The 27,997-nt window shown below is 58.4% G+C and overlaps 4 protein-coding genes across 8 annotated transcripts in view; 1 reads left to right on the top strand and 3 right to left on the bottom strand.

Annotated features, from left to right (window-relative positions):
- Window positions 1-3,108, bottom strand: part of GALNS (galactosamine (N-acetyl)-6-sulfatase) — a 50,889-nt gene extending 47,781 nt beyond the window's left edge. Inside the window, exon 1 of the mRNA XM_068956409.1 lies at window positions 2,966-3,108. Within this exon, the coding sequence (XP_068812510.1) occupies window positions 2,966-3,073 (108 nt within the window). The 5' untranslated portion in view covers window positions 3,074-3,108. The remainder of the gene's footprint in view (window positions 1-2,965) is intronic.
- Window positions 3,109-3,161: 53 nt separating this feature from the next.
- TRAPPC2L (trafficking protein particle complex subunit 2L) lies at window positions 3,162-7,742 on the top strand. Its single transcript, XM_068955680.1, has 5 exons — window positions 3,162-3,245; window positions 4,602-4,774; window positions 6,564-6,651; window positions 6,763-6,842; window positions 7,564-7,742. The coding sequence occupies exons 1-5, from the start codon at window positions 3,213-3,215 to the stop codon at window positions 7,607-7,609; spliced, it is 420 nt and encodes a 139-aa protein (XP_068811781.1). The 5' UTR covers window positions 3,162-3,212; the 3' UTR covers window positions 7,610-7,742.
- Window positions 7,743-9,197: 1,455 nt separating this feature from the next.
- On the bottom strand, window positions 9,198-16,386 carry PABPN1L (PABPN1 like, cytoplasmic). The gene is made up of 8 exons (XM_068955679.1): window positions 16,321-16,386; window positions 15,595-15,769; window positions 15,010-15,118; window positions 14,430-14,494; window positions 13,590-13,696; window positions 12,319-12,406; window positions 12,059-12,204; window positions 9,198-11,116 (listed from the first exon to the last, which is right to left on the bottom strand). The coding sequence occupies exons 1-8, from the start codon at window positions 16,338-16,340 to the stop codon at window positions 11,077-11,079; spliced, it is 750 nt and encodes a 249-aa protein (XP_068811780.1). The 5' UTR covers window positions 16,341-16,386; the 3' UTR covers window positions 9,198-11,076.
- A 4,127-nt stretch (window positions 16,387-20,513) lies between these two features.
- The window catches only part of CBFA2T3 (CBFA2/RUNX1 partner transcriptional co-repressor 3), a 37,694-nt gene continuing 30,210 nt past the window's right edge, over window positions 20,514-27,997 (bottom strand). For all 5 annotated transcript variants that reach the window (XM_068955791.1, XM_068955792.1, XM_068955793.1 and 2 more), the window contains 9 exons: window positions 27,081-27,322; window positions 26,468-26,557; window positions 25,043-25,224; window positions 24,707-24,948; window positions 24,452-24,537; window positions 23,889-24,084; window positions 23,643-23,711; window positions 23,071-23,261; window positions 20,514-22,431 (listed from right to left, as the gene is read on the bottom strand). In XM_068955791.1, the coding sequence (XP_068811892.1) occupies window positions 22,135-22,431; window positions 23,071-23,261; window positions 23,643-23,711; window positions 23,889-24,084; window positions 24,452-24,537; window positions 24,707-24,948; window positions 25,043-25,224; window positions 26,468-26,557; window positions 27,081-27,322 (1,595 nt within the window). In that variant the 3' untranslated portion in view covers window positions 20,514-22,134. The remainder of the gene's footprint in view (window positions 22,432-23,070; window positions 23,262-23,642; window positions 23,712-23,888; window positions 24,085-24,451; window positions 24,538-24,706; window positions 24,949-25,042; window positions 25,225-26,467; window positions 26,558-27,080; window positions 27,323-27,997) is intronic.

Genomic DNA, 27,997 nt, shown 5'->3' with positions numbered 1-27,997 from the left:
AAACCATCTGTCTGGCCCCATTTGAGAGTCTAACATTAACAGCACAGTGGTGCAGTTTGGAAAAGAAATTGTTGGAGAGCTGCAGAGCTGGCTGTCGAAGTCTGAGTGAAGAAGCAATTAAGTGGTGTCACATACCACTAGGATGCAGAATTAAAAAGGATTCAATGGGGTCACCTCTGAGTTCTCAGTTCTTCAATATCTTTATCATCAAGAAAGAAAGAAAGGAAGGAGACTGTGTTGCTCTAATTCACACACAGCGAAGGAGTCACAGAAATTACAGAAGGATCAAAGGAAAAAGACCATGGAAATGTATTTTTAATGAATAGTATATAAATAAATAAATAGTTCATAGAGGCTCCAGTCAGGATCTGTGCCTCATCATGTCTTGTGTTGTACTAATGCTTCCAGAATGGGCTAATCACTGTCCCAAGGAGCTTTCATCTTGGAAATTACAAATGCTGGCTTGGGGGGAAATATTCTTGAACGGGAAATTCAGATGGACTCCTGGAGGCTCAACTGGCCAGAAAAACCAGGCTTACAAGGTAATTATCTTGTACAAGAGTGTGGAAAAACTATGAAAACAACAGCGAGATAGTCATGTTGAATTGTCAGAAGGAAGCCAAACAGGCGATAAGAGCTTGCACACCCTTCTAGTCACATACCCACCCTCATTAGTTTTTCACGTAGCTTAAAATGGCACACAATGCATTTCTATTACAAACATACCTAAAAGATGACAAGAAAATATTAGAAATGAAGCAAAGCAGAAAGATGGCACCAGCTTAAATACTATGTTGGAAACACACACGTTTCCTTACCTGTGTGGCTAACAGCACCAAAGAGTGGAAAAGCGAATGAGTTTTTAGTTGGAAAGAAACCTGTAGTTATTTTTGCTCTTCAATGCATTTTTTTCAATTCAGAAAATAAAAATTAATGGAGTTAATTTGCTTTTTGTTTAGTTCTTAACGAGGCAAGTCTGGGTTTCTTAGAACATTTTCTGAAATGTATTGGAGTTTCTTTGTCTACACTTGTAGTTGCACCATGTTGAGTGCTGCTACAACTACCTCCAGCGCTGGTATTAGAAGATATTGCCACAGTTATTTTTGTAAGCTACATAACCAAACCTTAAGCTTAGAGTGACTCTGTAAAGGTTTAAAAAAGCTAAACACCCCCCTGCCCAACACTGATACCAGTTAGTGAGTGGAATCCTTTGCCAAGGACAGGGGAACTAATTGCTCTATCGTTATGAATGGACCAGTAGATAAGATGCTTAGACTTCTAGATAAGGTATGTAGGCTTTTAAGTACTGATTCCAAAAGACTTACACATAGGCTTGACTTCATAGACCTGGAAAGTCTCTTTTTTTTTTTTTTTGGCAGGATATCCATGAACAAGGAATAAAAAGAGATTTGCTTTAATGCTGCAATGCCTCCAGCGTGTGTCACCTAGGGCAGCTCTGCACTAAAGGAGGAGCAGGAAACAGAATACGCTGGAACTGGGCCTTCCTTTTTGATTCACTGCTTTTTGCAGAAAATTGGGAAAGGACTTGAGAAAGAAAGTGACTGACAATGTCAGTTTTCAGAGTATGTCTGAAAGAGCCCAAGCTTATTAAAATATCCCTGTAGCACGCTGGTGAATCTGGAGGCCACGTCACCTCGAAGGGATCACACATGAATCCAGAAGCCAGGCCACCTAGAAGGGATCGTACGTGAACCCAGAAACCATGCCACCTAAAGAGGTTTGTACGAAAATCCAGAAATCACACCACCTAGAAGGGATCGTACTCATCAGGGAGAGCACCGCTCGGCAAGAGCGAACGGCACAGCGCTGTGGGGAGCACAGGGAGGCAAGTAAACGTGCAAGACACTGAAATTATGAGTCTTGACAGGCCTGTCAGTGACCCTTGATGTGGCCTTAGGGGGATGCGCAGAAAAAGTAATTTGCAGAAGGCTCACGGAGAGCCAGTCTGATGAAACCCCTCCTTGAAAACCTCTGCTTTAGCACCAGTACGGGCTCCGGCCCAGCACATGCGTCAAGGATCCTGCGAGCTCAGGGGCGACGGTCACAGCATCTCTGATGGCACGCGCACCGCCAGACCCCACGGGAGGCGCAGGGCCACCACAGGAGCCGCGCTGACGGCCTGGGGGCAGCCACCACCCCAAACCTCCTCATCCCCCACCCTGCTAGCCACTCCCCAGTGTCCCCTCCCCCTACAGGGTGATTTCCCCCCAGGGAAGTCTCTCCTGTCCCCAGGCACCCCCTACAAGTTTCCTCTCCCCCACGAGGGCCTCCACCTCATGACAAGTGTGCTTCCAAAGGGACACCTTCTGGTGACCCTCCAGTGACAATATCCCTAGCCTTCCCCCAAAGGACCTCACCTGGTGACAACTGTCCCAAGGGGACACTCCTCAGTGACAAGTGTCCTCCCCAAGGGGTCACCCTTCTGGGGACAAGTATCCCCTGCCCAAGGGGACACTCCTCAGTGACAAGTGTCCTCCCCAAGGGGTCACCCTTCTGGGGACAAGTGTCCCTGCCCAAGGGGACACTCCTCAGTGACAAGTGTCCTCCCCAAGGGGTCACCCTTCTGGGGACAAGTGTCCCCTGCCCAAGGGGACACTCCTCAGTGACAAGTGTCCTCCCCAAGGAGTCACCCTTCTGGGGACAAGTGTCCCCTGCCCCCCAGGCGGTGCTCCCCCAGTGACAGTACCCCCCCCCAAAGGATCCTGCCTGGTGACAAGTGTCCCCTGCCCACGGGGACGCTCCTCTGTGACATGTCCCCTGCCCCGCAAGGCCTCCTCCCCAGTGACAACAGTGACCGGCGTCCCCTTAAGGACCGCCCCCCCCCCCGTCACGGGTGTCCCTTCCCCCGAGGGGACACGGCCCCGCCATGATGTGACGTGGCGTGACGTAGGGCGTCCCCTCCCCGCCCCGCGAGCAGCCCCCGGCCGGGGCGCGGCGCACTCACGTCGTCCATGAGGAGCAGCAGGAGGTTGGGCCGGGCGGGCCGCCCGCCGCCGGGGCCCGCGGCCCAGCACAGGCCCAGCAGCAGCGGCGGCAGCAGCGCCCTCGCCATGGCAACCGCCGCCCGCCGCCGCCCGCCGCCCCGCGTCACGTGAGGGGGCGGGGCGCACGTGACGCCGCGTCGCGCGGGGCGGGGAGAGGGCGGGGCGAAGGCGGGGCGCGGAGCCCGGCGGGGCGGGGCAGGGGCCAAGATGGCGGTGTGCATCGCCGTGATCGCCAAGGAGGTGGGGCCGGGGCGGCGGTTGTGGGGCCCGAGGGGGGCGGCGGGGCCCGGCCCGGGCGGCGGCTGTGGGGCCGGAGCGGGATGATGGGGCCCGGGCGGCGGTTGTGGGGCCCCAGGGGGGCGGCGGGGCCCGGGCGGCGGTTATGGGGCCCGAGCAGCGGTTATGGGTCCTGAGCGGGGCCCGGGCTGCAGTTGTGGGGCCAGGGCAGGGCAGCGGGCCAGGGCTGCAGTTATGGGGCCCGAGGGCGGTTGTGGGGTCCAAGCAGGGCCAGGGCAGGGCAGTGGGGCCAGAGCTGCAGTTGTGGGGCCTGAGCGGGGCCAGGGCCGCGGTTATGGGGGCCTGAGGGGGGTGGCGGGGCCCAGGTAGCAGCTGTGGGGCCCAAGCAGGGCAGGGCAGGGCAGGGCAGGGCAGCGGGGCCAGGGCTGCAGTTATGGGGCCCGAGGGCGGTTGTGGGGTCCAAGCAGGGCCAGGGCAGGGCAGTGGGGCCAGAGCTGCAGTTGTGGGGCCTGAGCGGGGCCAGGGCTGCGGTTATGGGGGCCTGAGGGGGGTGGCGGGGCCCAGGTAGCAGCTGTGGGGCCCAAGCAGGGCAGGGCAGCGGGGCCAGGGCTGCAGTTATGGGGCCTGAGGGGGGTTGTGGGGTCCAAGCAGGGCCAGGGCAGGGCAGCGGGCCAGGGCTGCAGTTATGGGGGCCTGAGGGGGGTTGTGGGGTCCAAGCAGGGCCAGGGCAGGGCAGCGGGGCCAGGGCTGCAGTTATGGGGCCCGAGCGGGGCAGCGGGGCCCAGGTGGCAGTTGTGGGGCCTGAACTGGGTGATGGGAGCAGAGCTGGGGCTGCAGCTGTGGGTCCTGAGCAGGGCAGCGGGGACCGAGGCACAGCCGTGGTGGATGGCGGGGAGTGGGGCAGGTGCTGCAGACAGAAGTTGAGGAGGGCTGGGCAGGAGCAGGCCGGGGCCAGGACTGGGGGGAGCTGGTTTAGCGAGGGCGGGGACAGCAGCAGCAATGTCCTGCTGACCTGCTGTGATTAGAGGGCTTTCCTCGGAAAGCCTGGGAGGGTCCGGTGGGCTGGGGACAGGCCCGGCTGGGGCAGGGGACTGCACCCAGGCTGTGAGGAGCCCTGAACCTTGTGCGATGCCTGTGCAAGCGGTTCTGCTGCCACTGGTGCACGGAGCCAGTTCTGTCCCACAGATGCTGCAAGATGTAAAGGGGGGGGCCACTGCTGTGATGCCTTTGAACATAACATGCTCAAAATAGCTTACTTCTGACGGTTGCAATACTTGGCGTAAAAGCACTGAAGCGGCACTAGCCATCACTTACAGAAATGAGTTTCCCGTCCCAGTTAACAGTTGTCATCCTCCACAGAACTATCCCTTGTACATCCGAAGCGTTCCGACCGAAAATGAGCTGAAGTTCCACTATACTGTGCACACTTCCCTCGACGTTGTGGATGAAAAGATCTCTGCGATGGGCAAGGCTCTTGTAGATCAGAGGGAGCTGTACCTAGGGCTCCTCTACCCAACAGAAGACTACAAAGTGTATCTTTCCAGTGCCTGAGTGGCACGCTCCCCTTGTAGTCGTGCCTTCTTTCTTGTCTCCAACTTCCAGTTCAGTTCTTAAACTAAGGAATTGAGAACTAGGCTTTTATGTTCAGTGGGGCTCCACTTCTAGCATGTATCAGTGTTTTATTTAGCATTATCAAAGGTAACAAAGGGGGCCAAAACGACCTTTTTGTCTTTAGTAGACAAGCGAGTGGCATCAGTCGTGTTCATTTCCTAGCTCAGTGGCCTGCACAGTTGGCTGTAGCAGCCTCAGAGAGAAAGAGAATGTGTTTGAAAACAAACTTGTGAGAAAAGGCTGAGACCAAGGGAGATACTTTTAACTATTATGAAAAATTCAATGAAAAGAGTTGGTTTCAGCTAACATGCTATAGTGGCTAAAGCCGCAGAAAAAAGAAAATAAGTGTGAAACAAAATATTGTGCCTCTTTATGGTTTATGTAAACTAAGGTGAAATAATGATTAATTTTGCCAGTTGCTATAAAAATGATACAAATTACCATGAGTCTTCCCTTGACTGGTTTATGTCAATCCGATTGGCACTGCCCTGGAGTCAGTGGAACTATGCTGTTTTAAAGAGCTTGATATCTTCTGCCTGCATTGCTAGAACTCGCTTTGCTTTGTTTTAAAGCCTTGGCTTCAGGTGGTGACCTCTTTTTACCTAGCATAACTGTCATTAGGCAGATATTGACATCCAACATTCAACAAGACTATGCCCAGGCCAGCAAACATATATTTATGTGGCCTTTACTGCAAAGGGCTCAACAGGGGGAACTTGTCTTCCTATTTTAATGTCACATTAAAAACATCAGCGCAAAATAGACAAGACTCGTTCACTGAGCAGTTTGTTGTGTAGAGGTTCGGGTTTGTCACCTTGTTCAGCAGCTGCTTCACTGCCCAGGTAGCAGTGAAAAAAATTTATCCTCAGCCTCTGTGTTCTTCTGGCCTATGCAAGGAATTGCATTGCTTGGTTCATCTAGACTTCACGTTTCATTCTTTATGCTCTGCTTAGTTAAAACTGACTATGAGTAAAACAGAGCTTAGACTCTTCTACTAACACTAGTGAGAGTAGCAGGAGTATGAAGGCATCTGTGGGTCAACTCCATAGGCGTCTAAATCCCATGTGTCTAGCCCAGTTTCTCTAAAACCAGTAGTCCAGGGCCACAGCTGTCTCATTGTTTTTAAGTCACAAAGTTGATCTTTTAAACCTTCTTTGGCTTTTTGTCTCTCACTGAATCCCATGGATGGAAGATATCTGCTGTTACAGACCTGATTTTTGAGTTTTCATAAAGTGGCTGTTAATTTTTGAAGTTCCAGATCACACTGGCTGGTATTAGATGATCTCTGGGTTTCTGTGGTCACCCAAGTAAGAGTAAATAACAAGAAGGGTGTGTCACTGAAACAGTTCTTAAGAACAGATAAACTATTAACAAAACAGCTAGTGAGAGGCTCCTTCTGAAATTACAGCGGGTGCATTACTGGCCAGTATGGGAGCAAACTCAACTCTTTTTGCTTTAAATTAGACCTGACTTAATCCTAGCTGTGCCTGAGAAAGTGAGTTAGCAAAGATGGCAGAAGTAAAGTCAAAAGGGGAGTGCAGTTCTTGCAGTCTAGGGTCTTGCTTACCTTATCTAGTCCTAGTTATGTGCTGGGTACGGTACAAACATGGCATTTCCTCTCAGCTTGTTTCTTTGACTGTATTCCAGACTTATTTTAGTTGCTTTTCCAGTCTCTAGTATGCAGAAGCACAGTCCTTAACAGCTGCACAGATACGGCTACGTGACAAATTCCAAGGTGAAGTTTGTTATGGTGGTGGATTCTTCAAACACGGCACTTCGAGACAATGAGATCCGCAGTGTAAGTGCAGGAAATCAGAATGCAACTAGCCACATCAGTATTTTTGCTACTTCCACTTATTCACAAAGTGCTGAGAAAAAAAAAATTAATTAAACTACAATCCCTTTTCAGATGTTCCGAAAGCTGCATAATTCATATACAGATATAATGTGTAACCCTTTTTATAACCCTGGGGACCGTATCCATTCCAGGTAAGTAGGCTGACCACTCAATCTTTCTGAGCTTTGTTATCTTTTGGGGACTTGCAGGGCACCTATGATGTAGTAGGACCAAGAATGTAACCCCAGTGCTTGACCAGTGCAGATGTGGGTGCTGTAACTTCTCAAAAGGAGAACAGCTGTGTTCTCTTTGGGCCATTACTGCAAAATGGAAAACTCTCTGCTATTCTCATTAGAAGCGACACTGAACTGTCCCTCACTCTCACCTCAAAACTGGAATTAGAAACATCGACTCAAGAAAATTAAGAGACAAAAACAGCTTTCTGTTTTACTGAAACATAGGTAAATAGACCAGGTTAAATGACCAGCAGCAGTTCTCCCAAGTTTATCCTTGAGTAAGAACTGATCAGCCCTTCAACATGCATATATCCTAATGTTTGAGGACTGCTGCCCCCCCCATTTCTCATCTGGAATCCCATAGTGAGTTTTTGTAACGTTGAGAGTTTCTACTGCCTAGGCAAAAACAACTTATTGTACACTTTGCTGAGGCAAGGATAAGACCTGTGCTTAGTTCAGCTTAATAGAAAAGTCATTGTTTACTCATGCAGCATGTTACAGATAAAGAGTGAAACCACACATTCAGCCCTGGGAAAGCCAACTTGTTAGAGAGTGATAGGCATTTTTGGTATTGTAAAGGAGATCTGGTGTGCAGAACTGCCTGCTTCCTTTAATATTCTGTTCTTCCTTTCTCTAGAGCTTTTGATAACATGGTGACCTCCATGATGATGCAGGTGTGCTAAGACTCTGCCCATTCTCTTTGAAGTGCGAGAACATACCCTGGAGTATGCCTGCAAAGTGATGTATATATTGTCTTCCTTCTGTGTAATATATTAAATTTATTCCGTGTAAAATAAACTTGACACTTGCAACGTCTGCATGCATTTCTACTCTAGCAAACCAGAGTATAGCACAGAAGTCACTGTTCAGCTTTGGTTTTGCCTTCAGGTGCATGTAAGAGCCAGCTTAATAAAGGTCAGCCATGTCAGATAGGAGGTTTGTTCCCTACAGAAATGCATGCAGCTGTGCTCCTATGCACCTCTCAAATGTTTCTCCAGAAACCGGGCTTTGTGTAACAGCAGTTCCTGCTGGGCTTATGATTAGAGCAAGGACAGCTGCACAAGAGATAGCTAAGAGATTATTATTGGGATCAACCTAGATTTCAGTCAGCTGAAAGGCAGATAGCAACAACTGTTCCTCAGCAACACTGGTGCTTCAGAGCAGTTCTTCTAATGTAGAAGGCACACATCAGCAACAAGTAGTCATACTGCTGCTTGCCAGCCCCCTTAGCTGCTGCTCCAGACTGTTCATTCCAATAGGAATGTTTGAGCAGTGCTTGCTTCAAACATATTTGGTCATCCTGTTTTTTCTTAGCCAGGACCACTCAGATCTCTATGTAGTTGGTCCAGTTGTTCTTGGAAAGAAGGAACAGTGCGTAGGTCAGCCAAAGGCTCCAGATTTCTTTACAAGCAGCCCCTGTTCATGTACTCAGAGCTCTGGCAGACAGAGCAAACAGTTGGTCTCAAAGCCCTACCTTGAACATGATCAAGTCCCACAATGATCTTGCCTTCTTGGGCAAGATTTTTTTTAGGTGACTCATACTTCCCCTTATCACTTAGCACCTCATTCAGAGAGCCAGTTGCACTTTTTAGAGTGCAAGCCTAGGCCAGGGAAGCACAGGTAGCACAGTTGGGATAAAGCCATGCCAAGAGATTAAGACATCAGGATTGCACAGCTGCCTGACTCATTCCAAACTCATCTGTTAGCATCTCCTCCCACTGCAGCTCCCTGCTGTTCTAACTGAAGACCACCAAATCAATTGCTTTGTATTTTTGTATAAATACCTGCTGACTGGAAAAGCATATCCATGTCCCAGCTTCTTAGTCACTTGTGCAGTACACTAATACTATAGGAGGCCGTGTAACTACAAGTTCAACAGAGGTAGCAGGCCACAGGTGCTAGCAGCTCCTCAGTGCCTCTCACACACCTCTTGTTCCATGGGCTCTTTCCTGCCCTGCACTGCCTTGCTCCTGTCACCTGAGGTGTTTAGGGAGCTGCCCAAACACCTTCTGCCAGATTTGTAAGCCAAAGCAGCCCCTCGGAATAGCTCACTGCATACACTCTTGGTGCGAAAGAAGGGCAACCTAGCACACTCCATCACTAAGAGGCAGCAGTCTATGCTTCCAGTACCTAATCAGTTAAAAAACAAACAGAAAAAAACACTAAAAAGCTACATAGCTCTAAAAGATACAAGAAGCCTGGAGAAAGCCAGGTCAGTGCAGTGTCAGCTCACAGCCAGTGTGGTCTCACTGTAGATGAAGTTCACACAGCAGGATCATTTATTTTAAAAATAAGTGACATTTACAATACCTTCTCAAACAGAACTTAAATACATTTACTCAACAACAACCTGTCAAATAATGGGAGATTAAAGTGTTTGAACCTCTCCCACCATCTAAACAAGGCACAGCTGTACATTGCTATTCTGAAACATTTCCATATAAAAGTGTTCACTCTTTTCACTTGCGGAGACTGGAGTTCAGCATTTCCTCTTCCACAAGTCATTACAGGGTAGTCCAGACACCCAAAAATAGTTTGTTAAAAAAATAAGTCTCAAGAATTTACAAAGCCCACTAATGGGAAGTTTAAAGTCCTAGAAAAAGCCAATTTTACAGTTTGAGCCTAGGGGTAGCTTGGATCAAGAAAGCAAGGCCAGCTTCACCAGCATGGTCCAAGCTGCTGAAAGTGCAAAAATCAACACATGAAGAGTTAAGGCACCAAGCTTTAAACCCCCCTGAGGTACTTAAGGAAAAAAAAAATCAGCAGGTGTTTTAGTCTGGCAGTGTCCCTTGAGCTGTGAAAAGCTGCTTTAGGAGTCAATAGTTGCATCTGTTGCATCTGGGTTAGAGGAATCCTAGACAAGGATCCTAAAAGATTAGTGTGAGAATTACATAAAATTTATTTTAATGCAGAACTTAACATAGTAACACTGTTTGCTGGTTTTCCCAGCCCACCTCTTTTAACACAAAATTTCTCCTTTAAAAATGAGCAGTTTCAGAGCTCATAAAGACAAGATCAGCAGCAAGGGCAACTGCCAGGCAGCACATGTTCCCTAATATCAGGCTCCTCCTGTGTGCTTTATCCCGACCCACTAGTTCAGCTGAGGTTACACTGATCCCTAAACAGGGATCCAGACCAGGAATGGTGACAGGAGTAAAGAGGAAGATCAGAGTCAAACTCACAGCAGTGGAGACTATTTTGAAACACTGCTACTGCTAGAAATGAAGCAACACATGTTAGTTGCACCCCTTGATCCTGGTAATTTCACTTCTGAATAGAAGCAGGGGGCAAAAGGAGTTGCTGACAACCAGGTCTTGGGTAACCACAGCAGGCAGACAGAGGCTTCCAGAGAAGCAACAAGGGATGCTTTTTCCCTCCCCAATATCTTAGATGTGGAACAGCAGCAGCAAGCTAAAAAATAGACCCAAAAATGTCTCACTCAATCCTCTAAGAGTAAGGTCAGAAATACACAGCACTGAGGAAGTCTTTGCCATTCAGGAAAAGCTCACCAGCAGCCAGATCTACAGCTGCATCTCCAGACTCCATTGTTTTGCGGGAAGAAAACAGTCTTTGGAAAGATCTTTAGGATCTTCTTACGGGCATGAGAAGTCAGCATCCAGATCCTGCAGAACTAGCTGCCAGAGCAGGTCTCAAAGCAGAGGGTGCCTCACAGGCTGAGCAGCTGGATAGGGCCAGCTGGACCTCCTTTGCTGCAGAACAGAGGGCATTTCTGACACCTAAAGGCCAAACCCTCAGGTACAGCCCTTTTCTATGGGAGAGGGATCAAACTGATGGTCTGGGAAAGCTCTTTCCTTCCCAGGAACAGGATGTTCTCTGTAGCAGGAATGAGATTGTTTTCTATTAAAAAAATAGAATCTCTTAAGCAAGCCTAAGGTGCCCCCCTCTCCCCAGGAGGCTGCCAGGGATCTGGCCAAAGTGCAGGTAGAACAGATAGTCTTCCCTTTAACAGCTCGGCACTCCAGCTGCACAGCACATGATTGCCTTGTGAGTAATCCTCAAGGGCCAGGCAGATGGTATTTTAAAATTAATCTTTTTTGGCTTGGGCAGGCATATTTTTTTCTTTAATCTCTCCAATCCCATCTCTTCATTTCAGTCTTGTTGGCACCACCACAGTAGTCCAGTTCTCCTTTTAGTATGGAAAATACCAAGGCAGCACTCTTGCCCGACCCCTAGACAAGAACAAAAAGCATCCTAAAGCACAGGACCATATCTCAGACCAGATACAGCAGCAGTCAAGTGCTGCCAAAAAGCATAGCTACTGCTCCAAGAGCAGAGCTTCCTCTTTCTATCCCAGCTAACCCAAACCGAATCTAGCCCAATCAGTGCACCTGCATGGGACCACAGGAGCCTGGAGCACATCCAGCCCCATCTCCGGGGGGAGAGGGAGCAGGGCAGCTTTGCTCCCGAGCCAAGCTAAATGATTGCAGGGCAAGGCTCCAGGACCCCAACAGCCAGTGGGGCTGAGAGCATGATCCCATCTACCACCCTCCCTTTCCTTGCAAGGCAGGGACAGCAGGACAGCAGCAAGTTCACAGATGTTTCTGCTGCCCCTAAACCTCCTCCCACAGCCCACAAGGGGCCAGGGCATCAGTGAAGTTAATCCACAGCGAGCTCGCAGATACCAGCGAGGACACAAGCAGCAGAGGCACACTAAAGAACAGCTCCAGGCCCATCTGGGGACATGAGGGACGGTGGGGCAGCAGCACAGACAGGCTCTTGCAGGTGCCACACGCCCTGGGTGCCTGTCTGCCTCACTATTGCTGGCTGCTCACTTCTGTCCTTTCCGATCTCAACTGCTCACAGGCCCGCGAGGTGCCTGGGAGCCCAGCTGGACCCAGCCGCCAGGCTCCCGCAGTGGGTGATGCTAACAGTGCAAGACAGCAGGAGACATATCTGGCACAGGCCTCCAGGAGGAGATTCCTGCCAGGGCCCTTCCTCCTCCCTGCGCCAGGGCAGGAGGCTGCAGAGCCCTCCACAGCACAAGCCAGGGCAGCTATCCCCAGCACCCTGAGACTCCCCGCTTGAGCCTGCTTGGCCAAAACATGCAGGGAGAGCTCCCCCCCTCCCCCCCCAACCCCAGGTCCGCTCACGCTGGCCCCATCGCTGCTCACCTGTATGTCCTCCCTCGCACCCGTGAGCGTTGTCCTCCGTAATAGCTTCCTCGCTGGGAGAGCCCTCCCCGGGGGTGGAAGCGGCCCCGGTAGCCCCCACGGTCAGTGCTGCTGATGCCCGGCATGTTGGTTCTCTTGGGCAGCACCTGGAAGGCAGAGCCAGCTCAGCTGCACCATTGCTGCCAGCCCCAGGGACCAGCACGGCTGCTTGTGCCACTGGGGCTGGGAGAGACAGACACCATCCAGGGCCCTCATCTTACCTTAATGATACGGCCTCTGAACACGCTCTCGTCCAGCTCCACTGCTGCCTTCACAGAGCTCTTCTCTTCAAACTCGATGTACGCATACCTGCAAGGGGAAAGGGGTGAGCGCTGCCATAGGGACACCCCACTGCGAGCTGCCTGGCAGGTCCTTTCCTCCGTGGGATGGTCGGACTCTGGCAGAGTGACTGTCAGCAACCCCGGCCCCCAGCTCTCCCCATCCACCTGCACATCCAGAGAAGCCACAAATCTCCTGCAAGCCAGCTGGCCCGGCTCACAGCAGGTGCAAGATGGTTCAGACAGATCCCCATCAGCAAAGCTGCTCCTGCAGGACCAGAGCCTGCTCACAGCGCTGGGGCTGGACTGCTCACTGCTGTGGAGCTGTGCTGAGCACCTCAGTGAATGCAGCACACAGGGAAACGGAAGGAGAAGAGCAGCCAGGGCACACAGGATCAGCCCTGTGCTAACAGAACAGGAGCAGTTTGGACCTAGGCAACGCTCTGGTTTTAGGGCCAAGGTGGGGAGGGAGCATGCAGAACGCCAACTGCAGCAGCATTCAGAGCTCCCTTCTCCCTGAGGGCAGTGGCCATGGATTAACACTCCTGAGCACCTTTTTACATGGCCTGGAAGGAAGTCAAGCTCTTCCCCTCCACACAACACCTGAATGAACCACCACACTAGCTTTTAGCTGGGGATCTTCCTCCAAATTGAAGGGCATGGGACAACAGCATCCTCTCCTAGAGGACACAAGGCCCCCAGTACCCCCCCCAGGACTCAGGTGCAGGCAGCACAAATTCCTGCCCTGTCTGCACACAGCAGACAGGGCAGGACATGCTGCTTTCCAGGAACTCAGAATAGCAGCTCTATTTCTATAGGACCTACAACATTGCACAGGGCTGATGCCAAGCTATGAGGAGCCCTCAGTTTGAAAGCCCCTGTGCCAGAGCTTGTACTGACCCCACTAACCCACTGCAGAATTTGGAGCACAAACCCCTTCTCTGCACCAGAGGTTTCCAACCAAGCTTTAGCTGTGTCTCAGACCAAGAGCTGCAGCCCTGCAAGCTGGCAGCTTTGGAGGAAGCCACCTCCTCCTCCTCTGAGGCCAGCAGTGCTGTTTGCAGAGCAGCAGGGTTGAAAGCCACAACCTCAAAACCACAGCCCAGAGTGAGGCAGGACACATGCCTGTTCCCAAAGCAAGGAGTGCAGGATCTGACCCAAGACAGTGCCCTCAGACACCCCCAGCCCACCCCAACCCCTGGCACAGCACTGACCCTTTGGGGTGTCCCGAGAACTTGTCACAGAGGATGGTCACCCGGTTGATCTGCCCACAGCTGTTGAAGTGAGATTCCAGCTCCTCTGCAGTCCCACCATAGTCCACCTGCAGCAACAGTCCTGGCCCTTGAGCGCTGCTGAGCACCTCCGCCTGCCCAGCCAGCACCAGCCTCCCTGGCTCAGCTCTCCAGGGCAAGGGGAGTCCCCAAGCTGAGCTGTCTGTGCACACGCCAAGCCATCCCTTCCCCTGACAGCAGGGAAATCCTCACCCACACACTTGTGTCACCACTGTGCCCTAATTTGCACTGCCAGGTGATGCCTCTACTTGGAAGAGGAGGTGCCTGCAAGGAAAGGCACCGCCCAGACAGCCAAGTCCAGAGCCTGGCTAACTCTTTAGCTAACACAGCTCACAGTTCCAGCCTTGCTGCCTCCTGAGGCTCATGAGCAAGCTAAGGTCAACAGGGACTCACCCAGATAGGACTCTTCCAAGTGTGAGTCATCAAGACTCTGCATCACTTTTGCCCTCCAGGATGTCAACACAATGGGAGTTTGAAACCCAGGGAAGCATCACCTGAATCACTTGACCTAGAAACCCAAGTCCAGGAGACAACCCCACACACCCTTCTGGGGGGTATTTTGCGTAGCTGACACACTGCAAGCAGCTAGGGATCAGGGCAGAAGCTGAACTGTAAGACTCAAACCATATTCCTTATCTGGGCTGGGGAGAGGCACAGTGCTTGGGATGGAACCAGCCAGCTGGGGCAAACACACTCCGGCAAAGAGCTGCTGCTGGGGACTGTTCCAGGGACTCCAACCAGCATGTGTGGCTTCCCACTTACATTGCCCACATAGATGGATCGCTGGTCAACCTCCATTTTCTCCTCTGTCGTCTTTGGGAACAGACCTGCAGAGACAAGGGCTGCCCTGAAGCAGTGGGTGGAGAGGTAGGAGCCCTCTCGCAGAGGGAGCATAGCTGCCTGCACAGCCTCCTCTCTGCACAGCTGCCACCGAGCAGCTTCCAGCTCTCACTCCTGACACACTGCAAGCTCCCCATGTCCAGACTCCTGTTCAGGTTTAGGCATTCCCAAATTCCCTGTTGTCAGCCTCATCCTCCATCCCCTTGTCTCGCTTCTCATCACAAAAAAATGACACAGGGCAACTGATGCTGCCAAACTCATTAATTTACTGAATTTTGGCCTGCGAAGGTGGGAGGCAAGAATGGTTATAACCCGCATGAGCATCATGTCCTGCTCAGGACCCCATCCCTGGGGGGGGGATCTCACACATCCAGTCAGCAGCTGACAGGACACCAGGGACTGCCAAGAGAGACAGAGCTGCACACTCCCACTCTAATGGACACCCTCTGCCCCCAGAGGTGTCCCTGGTGGAGAGACAGCAGCACCCAGGGAAAGCCCATACCTGCCTCCGAGCTCATGATGAAGCGGCTCTCAGCTTCCAGCTGCAACTCCTTCAGCCTCTCATCCTCTTTCTCCATCTCCCGCACTCTGGCTTTGATGGCTTCCAACTCCTGAAATGCAAACCAGCACGCACCTTCACCACCAGCACACAGCCAGGCTGGGGGCAAGGTGGGGGGGGCTGGTGCTGGGGACAACAACCTGCCTCGTGAAAGGGGAGTTCAGCTTCTAGCTCCGCTAGAGAGAAAAAAAATGAAAAAACATTTCCTTTCTTGCATTTACTTGTGAAGCAGCATTTGCTGGAGTAGAGGTGCCCCAAGCAGCACTGAAACAGCCAGAAGGAACTGGAGATTTAAACTGGTGATGAACAGGAGCCATTTACTTAAGCTCAGGCACACAAACTGCTCAGTGGGGAAAGCTCAGCAGCTGGAGAGTGACAATTCAGTTTCCATCTTCTCAACTTAACAATGGGGGCCCCAAGATTACTCTTATTCTTAACTTTGGGGATTGGTTGAGCAGAGCAGTAGAAAGTTTTCCATTTTCTTAGAGAAACTGGGAAAACTAATTTCACATTTAGCCAAACACTCACTGGGTCCTGCACACCCAGCTCCTCCGCACTGTCCCCCTCCAGGCGGCTCAGGTCCGAGTCTTCCCCTACAGCCTTCTGCAGAGCTGCCATCTCTGCCACATCCCAGGACTCCTCCACTGCTGCCAGGGATGGTGGGTCCTGCCACCAGATCCCAGAAGTGTCCAGGAAGAGAGGGCTGGGTAGGAACAGCAGCAAAAAGCAAAGAACAACTTAACACAGAGTCTACAGTAGAATATCAATCAGGCGAAGTCTTTAATAGCACTTCTTCCAGAAGGAAGAACAGCCACCCCCAAAGGAGTTCACTCTCAAGGCTGCAGGCAGGCTTGCAGCAAGACTCCAGGGGTCTGACCTAAGGAAGGCTCTCTGGTTCACACATGGGCCACTTCCCAACATGGGAGGGGCTGGGAACTTCACTGAGGTCAAGGAAAGGGAAGAGAAGGCACCCCACAAGGAGAGCTCCCAGGCTGTACAGAGGGAGCAGCAGGGAACCCTGCCTCATCCAATGAGAGGCAGACCCACACCCTTCCAGGCTTCAGCCTGGTTTAGGCTCACAGAGGGACAAACCCTCCTGTCCCTGAGAGGGAAGCTGACCCTGCTCCACAGCCAGGAGCCTTCCACTGAGCCAGGTCCAGTCCCCATGCCTCCCAGTCAAGCCCACCGAGCCAAGACCTGCTTCAGTCACCACCAGCGGTGGCAGCCCGCGCCGAGCCCGCTACCCGGCCCTACCTCGCCCGGGCCCCGAACATGCTGCGTGCCTTCCGCGGAGCCGAGGGAGCGGTGCCACGTGCGGATCCCCCGCCACCACGTGCGGCCCTCCCGCCGGCGCGCCACTTATCATACATCAGCAGCCAATCAGGGCAGGGCGCGCCGCCAGGCCCCGCCCCGTGGCGGCAGGGCGGGGGCGCCGCTGCCCCTCCCGGCCGTGGCTCCGTGGCCGCGGGTTCGAGCCCCCGGTGCGCCCCGGCCAGGCCGCTGGCGTGTGCCAGGGCACGGCAGGGGCGAACACAGCCCCTGCGGGCCTCCAGACCCCTGACCCTTGTCACCTGCTGGCCCGGTCACCTCTGGTGGTGGCCAGGCCTGGCAGGACATCACTGCTGTTTCTCTGAGTGGGAAACTGCAGCGGTGCTGGTGGGCTGCAGCCCACTCCCAGGGACTGTATCCCGCTGCCCCAGCCCTCCCTGCCACTGCCTCAGGCACTGGGGACACCCCTGAGCAACAGGAGACCCCGAGGCAGGGTGCAACATCTCAGGGAGGAGAAATCCCTTTGGAAACCGGTTGCAGGACCGCGGATCCCTGGGGCGAAGTGAACGCAGCCCCCAGTGTCACTCGCCGTGGGCGCCCCTTCCCGGGGGGCCAGGCATGGGGGGGCCGACCAACCCCCAAGGCTATACAGACACCCCGGGGGGTGGGGGCACAGGGAGGGCGAGGGGACCTAGCATAAGTGGAGGCTGCGGAGCCCTCTGGTTGATATTAAATTGTCTTTATTACACGGATACAGAGTTAAGAACAGACATAACCTGAATCATAAAGTTTACATCTTTCACAGGTCAAACATACAGTACACTTAGAGAAAGCAGGAAACAGCAAGGGGGGGGGACAGCATGCCGAAGGAAAGTCCTATCACGTCATCTCTCTAGGCTGGCCACGGGAACCCGCGCGGCAGGGCAGGCGCCGCCGCTTCCACCTTCCGGGCAGCTCCGGTTTCCAGCCCCCCAGCCCGGATCCCTGCGCCGGCTCACGCGGGCCCCGGCATCCCCGCGAGCCGATGCCCGCGGGTCCCGTGGGCAGGGCTCAGCCGCGGCGCCCCCGGGACCGGCAGCCGCGCGCTCCCACGTGGGGCTGGCCGGGTGCCCTCGGGCGGCCGTGCCCCCGGAGCTGGGGCACCCAAGCGCCGGGGAGCCGGGAACCAGGCGAGATGCCGGGGGAGCAGGGTGGGCGCCCCGGCCCCCGCTCCGGGGATGCCACGGCGGCAGCGAGCCGGAGGAGGGGAGGACAGGACTGCGGAGGGCGGCGCAGACACGCGTCGCCGGCCGTGACCGAGCGAAGGCCGGGCCAGGGGGTGCCCCGGAGAGGTTTGGGGCAGGGGAAGGACGGCTCCGTGGCGTTGCCCCCGGGACGGCGCGGGCAGCCCAGCCTCGCCAGCACATGGCCAGCCGGGGCACTTTGGTTTCAGCTGGGATTTCGGGTTGGGATTGCGAGGCAGGAGCTGAAGAGCCTGCTTAAAGCCAGAGGAGAGCCACCCTTCTCCGGCCACCTCCTCCACCCGGCGCTGCCACCGGCACCCGGCACCCGCCGGCTCGGCCTCCCCGCAGCGCCGGGGCCCGGGGCAGGCTGCCCCCGGCCGCAGACACCGCGTCCCTCCTGCCCAGCCGCGACGGAGGGGAGCAAACCCCCGCGCCGGGGCTGCCACCTCCCGGTCGCCCCAAAGCCACCGCCGAAGGGCCAGTTCCCGTGGCGGGCGCCCCGCGCTCCCGCGGGTCCCCGGCGCCGCGACGTCCCCGCGCTGGCCCTGGCCCCTCCGGCCAGAGCCTCCCGGGCCACCACGGACCCCTCTGAGCCCGCTCCCGCGGCTACACCAAGCTGCTGTCCTCCCTTCATCGCTATTTTTTTGGGAAATATTACACTTTAAAGCTGTCGTTCTGGTTTGGCCGTCTGCTAGCGCCACGCCGCCCGTCCCCTCCCTCCTTCAGCTTTTGGTTTCAATGCAAGGTTCTTTAGGGTATTTTTCTTCTTATTATTAAAAAAAGAAAAAAAAGAGAGAGCAAAACGGAAAGGAAGCGAAACGAGAGCAGAATCTCTGCGTAAACGCTCTCGCCTGCGGTTTCCCGGCGAGGCGGAGGTAGAGAGGCAGGGCCCGGCGCGGAGCCGGCGGCGCGCCGGCGCACGGACACGCATGGCAGGGAGGGCAGGAAAAGGAACAGACACCAAGAAGAGCAGGCGGCCCCGCAGCAGGTGCATCTGCAATACTCTTATATATTACCTCTTCTCAGGAAACATAAGAAAAATAGACAATATTACATATGCCACACCATAAATAAAGTGAACAGTCACTCGAGGGGGCCCCCCGGCTCAGCTCGTAGCCCCGGCGGGACACAGAGGGGGGCGAAGGGGAGCCGCACGGCTGCACCCGTCGCAAGCTGGAGACAAGCTCCAGCGATAGCTCCAGCCGCACCAACCGCTTTCCCCCTGCGCAGCCTGCCCCAGGCTCCCAGCACTGGCTTGGAGCTGCCCAGAAACCTGCCCTGGGGACGGCCAAGGTCTTGGGGTGCGTGCACCCTGCCACAAGGTCTTGGGGTGCAGGCAGCCCTGCCGTGGGCATGGACAAGGTCTCGGGTAGACGCAGCCTTGTCCCAAGGTCTCAGGGTGCACGCAGCCATGCCCTGGGGACGGGTGACGTCTCAGGTGCACGCAGCCCTGCCCTGAGACCTCGGGACACAGCAGGACCCTTTGCCGATGGCATTTGCCACTGGTGCTCCGAGGGGCCGGGAGCTGCCGGGATCCCCATGCAGCTCTCCGGGCCCCCCGAAGGGTGCCAGCACCGGGGTGACAGGGCTGATGTGGTTTTGCACAGTGTGTGGCAGGCTGCCGCCAGGCCCAGCTGCAGAACCGTCAGCACCCGCACCAGGGAGATGCAAGGGCTGCCGATGCCAGCATCCCCTTCAGCCTCCCGCCGCAGCACAGGGGACACCCGGGGGCCCTCACGCTGCCTCTCCATCCCAAATAGCCAAACAACCCGCAGGCAAACGCCGCCTGCGCCTGACCCGAGTCAGAGCCGCGGTGAACCCAGCCGGCGCGACCGCTCCGCTGGCCAGAGCAGCACCCAGCTCCGGCCCCGGCCCCAGCCTGGCTGCCCCCAGCCCCAGCAGTGAGGCTCAGGGCAGGGGCACTGCACCAGCAGCACGCCGATACCACCACCTGGGAGACATCCCGCGTACCGGGCCCTGCTGCAATGCACACCGAGCGCCAGGCATGGCACAGCACGGTGCAGCACAGCATGGTGCAACATAGCACGGCCCAGCATGGGACGGCGCAGTGTGGCATGGTGCGACACAGCATGGCATGGCACAGTGCAGCACAGCACCGTGCAACGCAGCATGGCATGGCACGGCACGGCACGGCACAGCACGGCATGGTGTGACACAGCATGGCACAACTCAGTGCAGCACAGCATGGTGCAACACAGCGTGGCTCAGAATGGCACAGCACAGCGTGGCATGGTGTGACACGGCACGGCACGGCATGGTGTAGCACAGCACTATGCAATGCAGCACGGCTTGGCTCGGCATGGTGCAGCGTGGCATGGTGCAGCACAGCACAGCACAGCACGGTGCAGCACAACATGGCGCAACACAGCACGGCTCAGCATGGCGCAGCATGGCATGGTGCGACACAGCATGGCTCAGCACCGTGCAGCACAACACAATGCAATGCAGCACAGCTCGGCATGGCACAGCGTGGCATGGTGCGACACCGCATGGTGTGGCACGGTGCGGCACAACACGATGCAACACAGCACGGCTCAGCACGGCACAGCGTGGCATGGTGCGACACAGCACAGTGCAGCACTGTGCAGCACATCACGATGCAACGCAGCACGGCTCAGCACGGCGCAGCGTGGCATGGTGCGACACAGCACGGCACAGCACGGCATGGCGCGACGCAGCACAGCACGGCACGGCACAGCACGGCCCTGCGGCCGAGGGGACCACCAGGAGGGAAATTCGAACACAGCACCCACGGCCAGGCCTCTCAGTGACTAGTGCCTGGAAACGCGACCAAACCGACCCCAAACCCTTCTTTCTTCTCTAAAGAAAACACACAGGATGGTTTTTGCAAATCCGGAAACTAAAGCTCCTAACGAGCACATGAATTCTGCTTCTTTTCGGTTAAACCTAGCTCCTAAACGTCACATCCTCCAGTGGTTTCTCATCATCTTTTATTTGGCAAATGTCTCTTATTATTATCACTATCATTATTATTATTATTATTATTATTTTTGGACCTCTGCAAACACTATTTACATTCACATTAACGTACAGCATTTCTGCCCTGGCCGTGCCGGGCGCGCTCTGGCTTCCCTCCTCTCAGAGCCGTGGGACTTTCCGTATTGCACTCCCGTCCTCTGCGCTTTATACAATGATGCAAGAAATACAAAATAATCTACATCGTCTTTTTCTTCCTTCTCTACGAGGAAGTATTTGTTGGTTTCTTTCCTTTGCTTTCCACCTAGAAAAAAACGTTGCAAAAAAATCTGACGCGGGCAGTGGAAAAAAAGAAAAGAAAACCCAGAATTCAAAAGCAACCGAGCAGCGACCGTGTTCATCGCAGGGCTGGAGAAACCTTCTGGCGACCCGCTGGCCACGGAAGCCAGGCGGAGCGGCCGGCCGGCGCCCAAGAGCGCCGTCGGGAAGGGACAACCACGAAAGGCGTCTCCGCAGCTCCTTTCCTCCGGCGCGGCGGCCGGGCCGAGGTAGCGGCTGCGCCGGGGCCGGGGTCCCCGGGGTCCCCGCCGCCGCGGCCCGTCCTGGGGTGGGGGGAGCGCTCCCGCCCGCGCTCCCCGCTTCCGTAGCATCGCTTCCTTTCCTCTCCGCTATTTCTTTGCTTTGTTTCGACAGCAGCTCTTCGGCGCGGGCGGGCAGGCGTCCGTCCGTCCGTCCGTCCTCCTCGCAGGGGCGTCGCGATGCCGCGGGCTTCGCCGGAGCCCCCCGGCCGGCCGGGCGCCCCCGCGGAGGGGAGAAACGGCAAAGGAACCGACAACAGAACGAGACGAACTTTGGCAGTGGAGAAACGTTTGGGTCTTTCTCGTTTTTGGATATCCTTTGGAGCAGAGGTGAGTCTGGTATGTTCTTGGCTAGCTAGCAAGGTAGTTTACAGGTGAGCTTCCGTCACGTGGTTCGACTTCGCGTCGTCCGGGGTTTTTTTTTTTTTGCATTTTTTTCCTTTTTTTTTTCTTTTTTTTTTTCCTTTTGTACAATTTCTTACTTAAAGCCAAAGAGTTCGACGTTTTCATTTTTATTTTATTTTATTTTTTTTACAAAAAAAAAAAAAAGAAAGAAAGAGAGAGTAAGAGAGAGAGAGAGAGAGAGAAAGGAAGAAAAGAAGTTCCCTTCCTGCTGCGAGCGAGCTCCTTGGCGGCGCCTCCGGCGAGCGCCCGCCGGGCTGGCCTCGTCCCCAGTCACTTCGGGCAACGTTTGCAGACAAATTCCTCATCCGGACGGGGGGGGAGGAGGAAAAAAAAAACCAAAAACCAACCCGGTAGCAACGAGTAACAATTCCCCCAAATCATAGAAAACCAACCAAAAAGCCAAAACAAAGACCGAAGAGAGAACAGAGAAGACTGGTAGTTGCCTTAACTCCACTTAAAGCCCAGCTTGAGGATCCGTGAGGATTATTTGTGAGAGCTAGAGAGGTCGTTTTGGAGGTCAAACAATGTCAGGTAGCTGAGGAAATTGCATCGAGTGCAGTCTTGTTTCTTTTGGAGAGAAGTGGTAGCAGCAGCGAAGTCCCGTGGGTTTCTCCGGCGCGGTGCGGCGCGGCGCCTTAGCGGGACGCGCTCTCCAGCGGGGCCGGGGTGGCCGGCGTGCCGGCGCGCGACGCCGCCGCCGAGCCCGTCTCGCCGGGGCTGCCGGCGAGGGCCGCGGCGTCGGGCTGCGCCGAGCCCAGCGGCAGCCCGGCGCCCGGGGCCGGGGCGCCCGGGGCCGGCAGGCCCTGCAGAGTCTGCCCGCAGACGTGGTGGTGCTTCTCCCAATCCTTGTGCTGGCAGAAGGAGCCGCAGTAGCGCGCCGTGTTGCAGCCGCTGCAGGTCTCGCTGGCTTTGCGCCCGCAGTTCCAGCAGCTCTGCGGGGACAGCCCAGGCGCAAGGCTCAGCGGCGGCCCCGCGCGGGGCGCCCGGCTCTCCCGTCCCGTCCTGTCCCGTCCCGTCCTGTCCTGTCCCGTCCCGTCCCGTCCCGTCCTGTCTCGTCCCGTCCCGTCTCGTCCCGTCCCGTCTCGTCCCGTCCCGTCCCCTCCTGTCTCGTCCCGTCCCGTCCCATCTTGTCCCATCCTGTCCCATCCCGTCCTGTCCTGTCCCGTCTCATCCCATCTCGTCCCGTCTCGTCTCGTCCTGTCTCGTCTTGTCCCGTCTCGTCTCGTCCCGTCCTGTCTCGTCCCGTCCTGTCTCGTCCCGTCCTGTCTCGTCCCGTCCCGTCCTGTCCCATCCCGTCTCATCCCATCTCGTCCCGTCTCGTCTTGTCCCATCTCGTCCCATCCCGTCCTGTCCCGTTCTGTCTCGTCCCGTCCCATCTCGTCTTGTCCCATCCCGTCCCGTCCCGTCCCTGCAGCGCTCTGCAGCACACGAGACATCGCCTGCAGCCTGCAGCCTCCCCGCTACCCGGAGCCGCGCACTGCCTGAGCTGCAAACCCGACGGCCAACGGCGCCGGTGCAACCGCCCGAGCCGCCGCGGATCCCCGTCCGCCACCACCGGCGGCAGCTCCCACCTCGCTCGAGTCCTCCTGCTGATTGACGACGGTCAGCGCGTCCTCCGACGCCTGGCGCTTGGCCTCGGCCAGGGCTCGCTCCATCTTGGCTCGCTCCGTGGTGATGAGCTCGTGGGCTTTGCGCTCGGCGTCCGACACGGCCTTCTGCAGCTCGGACATGGCCTGCCGCTTCACCTCGTTCACAGCTTCTTCTGCAAGGCGGGCGGCAGAGAGCGTGGCACGGGCTGCGCCGCGGCACCCGGCCCCCGCGGCCGCTCCCAAACCCACGGCCACCTTTGCCTGGCATCTAAGCGGCGGCCCCCTCGCCGCTGCGCTTTCCGCTCGTCGCTGCCTGCCCTGCCTGCCGCGGCCCCGAGACGGGGCGCGAGCACGAACGGGACGTTGCCCGTGGGTCCTGGCCGCGGGCTCTGGGGCAGGCTGCGGGGGGCTGAGCCAGCGGGACCCAGCGCCGGACGAGGGCTCAGTCCCCGGGGCCGCTTGAGCGGCAATTTCGCACGCCTCCACGGAGGCTCTCGCGAGGGCAGAGACCCCGCGCCAGCTCAGCACGCTGATGAGCGCCGCCCCGCACTCACCAGCCTTCCTCCAGATCTCCTCGGGCATGTAACCGGAGAGGGGCCGCGGCACGAACTCCCGGTGAGCGTCTGCGAGGGAGAGGAGCGGGGCACGCCGTCAGGAGATGCGATCCTGCCTGCAAAGCCGGACCCCGGGGAAACCCGCGGGGCGGCGCGGACCCCCCACCCCCCACCCCGGGCTGGCGCCGCCGCCGCCGCCGCCGACTCGCAGCCGCCCCGGCGCCCGGCGCTGCGCGGCGTCAATACCTAACTGGGGAGGCTCGGAGCCGGCGGAGCCGTTGTGGGGACGGGCGGGCGGCGCGCTGCCCTTCTTCATGTCCTCGGCGTCGCTGTAGCGCCGGATCCAGTGGTTGAGCTCCTCGCGGTCGGCTTCCTGGCACCGCCGCAGCACCGTGAGGGACCGACGGGTCTTTTCCACCATGTCCATGATGCAGTTGAGCAGCTGCGGGGCAGGGGGGCAGCGAGGGCTCGGCGCTGCCCTGGGCTCCGCCGGGGCGCGCGCAGGTGCGGCGCGGCCGCGCTGAGCAAGCCATGCTCGGGACAAAAGCCTCGGAGGGGCCAAAACGGTACCCAGCCCAGGGCAACCGGCGCTAAAAACCCCTAATTGTGTCGGGAGATGCTCTGTTCCCCCCGCCCTCCGGTTGCCTGCGCGCGGGGTCCTGCAGGGAAACGCAGCCGCCCGCGGCCGGGATGCTCTGCAGCACCGCTGCGGCAAAGCCCGGGGCACGGCGCCTGCAGGCTGGTGCCCCCGAGCAGCGCCGGGGGCAAACCCAGGCCGGCAACGTCCCGCCGCGGGGGGCACCACGTACGTTGTTGAGGTGTTTCCACTCCTCCGCCCACTCCCGGTCGGTGAGCCTGTGATCGATCACCTCCTCCTGGCGCGCCCCGTGCACCGCTGCAAGAGAGGCGCAGGCCGGCGGTCAGTCCCGGCGCCCGCCTCCCCGATCCCCTTTACTCTGCCCGCGGCGCGCGGAGCATCGGCGCGACGCCCCCCCGGCTCCGTCTCACGCACCCCCAGCCGCGGGGATGCCGCCCGGCCGCCCGCGGAGCCCGCCGGCGCTCACCCGCTTGCCGGTGGCGCTCGCGGGGGTCGGCGTGCCGGTAGGCGTCGCGGTAGTGGTGCGCCATGGCCATGTCCTCCAGGCGGTAGTGCTGGGCCAGGGGGGCGGCGGGGTGCGCCAGCCCGTTGGGCGGGTGGCTCAGCCCGTTGCTGGGGCTGTACCGCTGCGCGGGGCTCATGGTGCACGGCCGCTTGCTGAGGTGCTCGGCGTGCGGAGGGTCTCGGTCCAAGCCGTTCTCTTTGGTCCTGAGCGGGGCAGAGGGTGGTGGTCGTCGCCGGGAAGCGGCGAGCCCTGGGGGCATCCCCGCCGCCGGCACCCTCCCTGCCCGCGAGCCCTCACCTGTCTGGCGTCCTCCTCTTGCCGCTCTCGCCGACCTCCAGGAGCAGCTCGGCGGAGTCGACGGGCGAGGAGGCGTTGGCGTCCAGCAGCAGCTGCTCGTGCTGCGCCAGGTACTGCGCCGGCGTCTGCTTGGCCAGGCGGGCGCAGTGCAGCAGCTCGCGCTGCAGCAGCGGCAGGTTGGCCTGCGAGGGAGCCGGAGTCGAGCCCGCGCCGCGGGGCTCGCCGCCCGCCACGGCGCTCCTGCCGCCACGGGCACCCTCCCTCCCCAGGCAGCCCGGCCCCTGCCCGGCAGAGCCCCGACGCGCTCGGCGCCGCGGTCGCTCCCAGCTCGCCCGGCGCCCGCGGGGCACCAGCACCGGCTGCAAGCTCCCCAACCACCCACCGCGCTCGCCCCGGCCCCGAGGAGCGCGCGGAGCAGCGACAATTAAGCAGCAGAAACACGTTTCTGTCCAGGCGCTTTTGCTGCCAGCTCTGGTTTTTCTATTTAGGCAGCTGATCCGCAGCCAAATCCCCATCTGTTGGACGTGTTAGCGCACAAGCCGGAGATGCGCGCTGCAGGCCCCCTCCCCATCCCCGGCTGGGGGAACAACCCCAAAAAACAAAAAGCCCCCAAGCCTGGGAAACACGCTGAGCCCGGCTGGTTGCAGTTACGATAACGAGAAGCATCTGGAGCCCTAGGTGGAAACAGCTGGGAGCAGGGCGGTGGCGGCGGCGCGGGGAGCGCGGGCTGCGCCGGCCGCGGGAACGCAGCGCTCGCTTGGCCGGGCGACAGCAGGGCGGCTTTGCACGAGCGGCGAGGTCACGAGCTCCAGGGAAAGCCGGCGTCTCCGCCGCGGCGCGCCGGCCGGGGGAGCGGGCGCCGCCGGCACCGCATCCCCAGCGCCGCATCCTGCTCCCACCACCGGCACGCCGCAGCCCCGGGGGCCGGTCGCCCCCTTCACCGGCTCCGACAGACCCCGTGCCCAAATCCCCCGGGCTGCCGGGCAAATCCTGCCTCCCCGCGGCCGGGCCGGGCCTCCGCGCCGGGGCCGGGCAGACGGGAGATGCAGAGATGATGGCGGGGGGCGGTTTTTGGTTCTTCCTCCGCTGAGGAAGGGCAGGCGGCGCTGACCCGCTGCCACCGCTGGCGCTGCCGGGAAGGCCAGCGGCCGGCGCGTCCCTCCGGAGGGAGCAGGGTGACAGCGCAGAGTCAGCGCAAAATTAAAAGGAAAATAAAAAAGGGCTTTTTTAATGAATCGCAAATGGTTACCAGATGGGCCCAACCCCTCGCTTTATTGCAAACAGCTCAGCGAGCGCCTCGGCCTCATGCGACTGCACACGGGCGGGCGGGCGGTGCGCGTGCTGGGGGACAGGGCACAGCCCGGGCGGCAGCAAGCGGCCGGCGCACGCGCCCCCCTCCCGCAGCGCCCGGGCGCGGGCACCCACCTTGAGGAAGGGGATGACGAAGGGCCGCAGCGGGAAGTTGGTGGCCTCCTGGAGCTTGGCGTGAAACTCCTCGATGGTGAGCGTGGAGTTCTGCGGGGAGAGCCCGGGCTCAGCACCGTTGGCGCGCAGCCCCGCTCCCGCGCCCCCCCGGCATCCCCCCCCCACCCTGGGACCCCTCATCTGCCTGGCACCGCCACGCTAAAGGGTGCTGAGACTTTCCTCATCTAGCAATAAATGCCCGAAAAACTCCCAGCTTCGCCTGCAAGGGGGAACACGCTTTCCCCACGCAAGGCTGCGTTTGGAAATTGAGGACTTTGCAGGCGGTGCCAGCAACAGGGACCCGCTAATCCTGCCCCGGGCCCAGGCTGGCGGCATCTGCTCCGTCCACCTCCCACCCAGCCAAAAACCAGCCCCAGACTTGAGGCCAGCTCAGCACCGACCGGACCCTCTCCTAGCTCAGCAGCATCTTCGTGCCGAAAGGAGAGAGCGGGAGCCCCGCTCGGGCGCAGGGCCGGAGCATCGCCCCGCCAGCCCGCTCCCAGCGCCCGCGCCGCCTTCCCGGGCTGGCGGCTGCTCTTCCCGGCAGAGCCCCGGGCCGCCGGCGGCAACGTACCACGAGCCCCAGGACGAGCGTGCGCACCCGCTCCCCGATCTCGGGCGAGATGTCGTTGCCGAACTGCTGCAGCGTGGTGAGGAAGCGCTTGAGCTTGCTGAGCTGGCGGGCGCCGCAGGCCGGCGGCAGCTGGTGGTTGGAGAGGGAGGCGGTGGAGGAGGTGGCCGGCCCGTTGCTGAAGCCGTTGGGGGTGGACGGAGCCCCATTGATGGCCGTCGGCGAGTGGCTGCTCCCGTTCATTACTGCGGGCAGAGAGGGCAGGAGCGGTGGGAGCGGGCACCGGTGCCCTCGTGTCCCGCCGGCGAGGCGGTGCCGGGCCTGGGGGGACCGGAGCATCCCGCCGGGCGCCCCTGGGCCGGATGACATCCCCGCGAGCAGCGCCCGGGCTCGATCCTGGAGACTGCGGGAGCCCCTTTCCGCTGCGTCCCGGCGGCACGGGGCTGCGGGGAGGGCCGGGGCGCAGCGTGGGGCAGGCAGCCCAGCGGCACGCCGCGGCACCCAGCCCGGCCGTCACCCTTCCCGTGCCCGGCGCGCTCCGCGGGGACGTCACGGCAGGCCGAGCCTCTCCTCGGCCGAGGGGCTCCATCCTGCACCTCGGAGAGCTGCTCAGCACCCCCAGGGACAGTCTGTGAGCTGTTCCCCACGGCGCCCAGCAGCACACCAGGCTGCCTGGCCCCGGTGCCCAACCGGGGAGGATGGGAGCCTCGGTGCCGGGACCCTCCGGAGTGCCCTGTGCCAGGGAACCGGAGGGGACAGGGCCTGGGGACGTGCCAGCCGGCGGCTGCAGCGGCACAGCTCGTGTCCGGGCTCCGCGCGAGCCCATGGTGGGGGGCACGCTTGGCCCCGGGCGACGGCACGCTTCGCTCCGTGCTGCCCGCGGGACGCGGAGCCGCGGGAGCCTCGGCCGGCCGCCCCAC

This window comes from Struthio camelus, chromosome 10 (assembly GCF_040807025.1).
Source record: "Struthio camelus isolate bStrCam1 chromosome 10, bStrCam1.hap1, whole genome shotgun sequence".
In the NCBI taxonomy this organism is placed as follows: domain Eukaryota; kingdom Metazoa; phylum Chordata; class Aves; order Struthioniformes; family Struthionidae; genus Struthio; species Struthio camelus.
This window is presented reverse-complemented; position numbering and strand designations above follow the sequence as displayed.

What these genes read in the sequence shown, in the direction of transcription:
- TRAPPC2L (XM_068955680.1), top strand. Translation starts at nt 3,213, where the DNA reads ATGGCGGTGTGCATCGCCGTGATCGCCAAGGAG. An exon ending in TCGCCGTGATCGCCAAGGAG is followed by an intron (nt 3,246 to 4,601) that starts GTGGGGCCGGGG and finishes CATCCTCCACAG; the next exon opens with AACTATCCCTTGTACATCCG. An exon ending in CCAACAGAAGACTACAAAGT is followed by an intron (nt 4,775 to 6,563) that starts GTATCTTTCCAG and finishes ACAGCTGCACAG; the next exon opens with ATACGGCTACGTGACAAATT.
- PABPN1L (XM_068955679.1), bottom strand. Translation starts at nt 16,340, where the DNA reads ATGTTCGGGGCCCGGGCGAG. An exon ending in CATCATGAGCTCGGAGGCAG is followed by an intron (nt 14,495 to 15,009) that starts GTATGGGCTTTC and finishes TTGTCTCTGCAG; the next exon opens with GTCTGTTCCCAAAGACGACA. An exon ending in TCAGAGGCCGTATCATTAAG is followed by an intron (nt 12,205 to 12,318) that starts GTAAGATGAGGG and finishes TCTGCCTTCCAG; the next exon opens with GTGCTGCCCAAGAGAACCAA.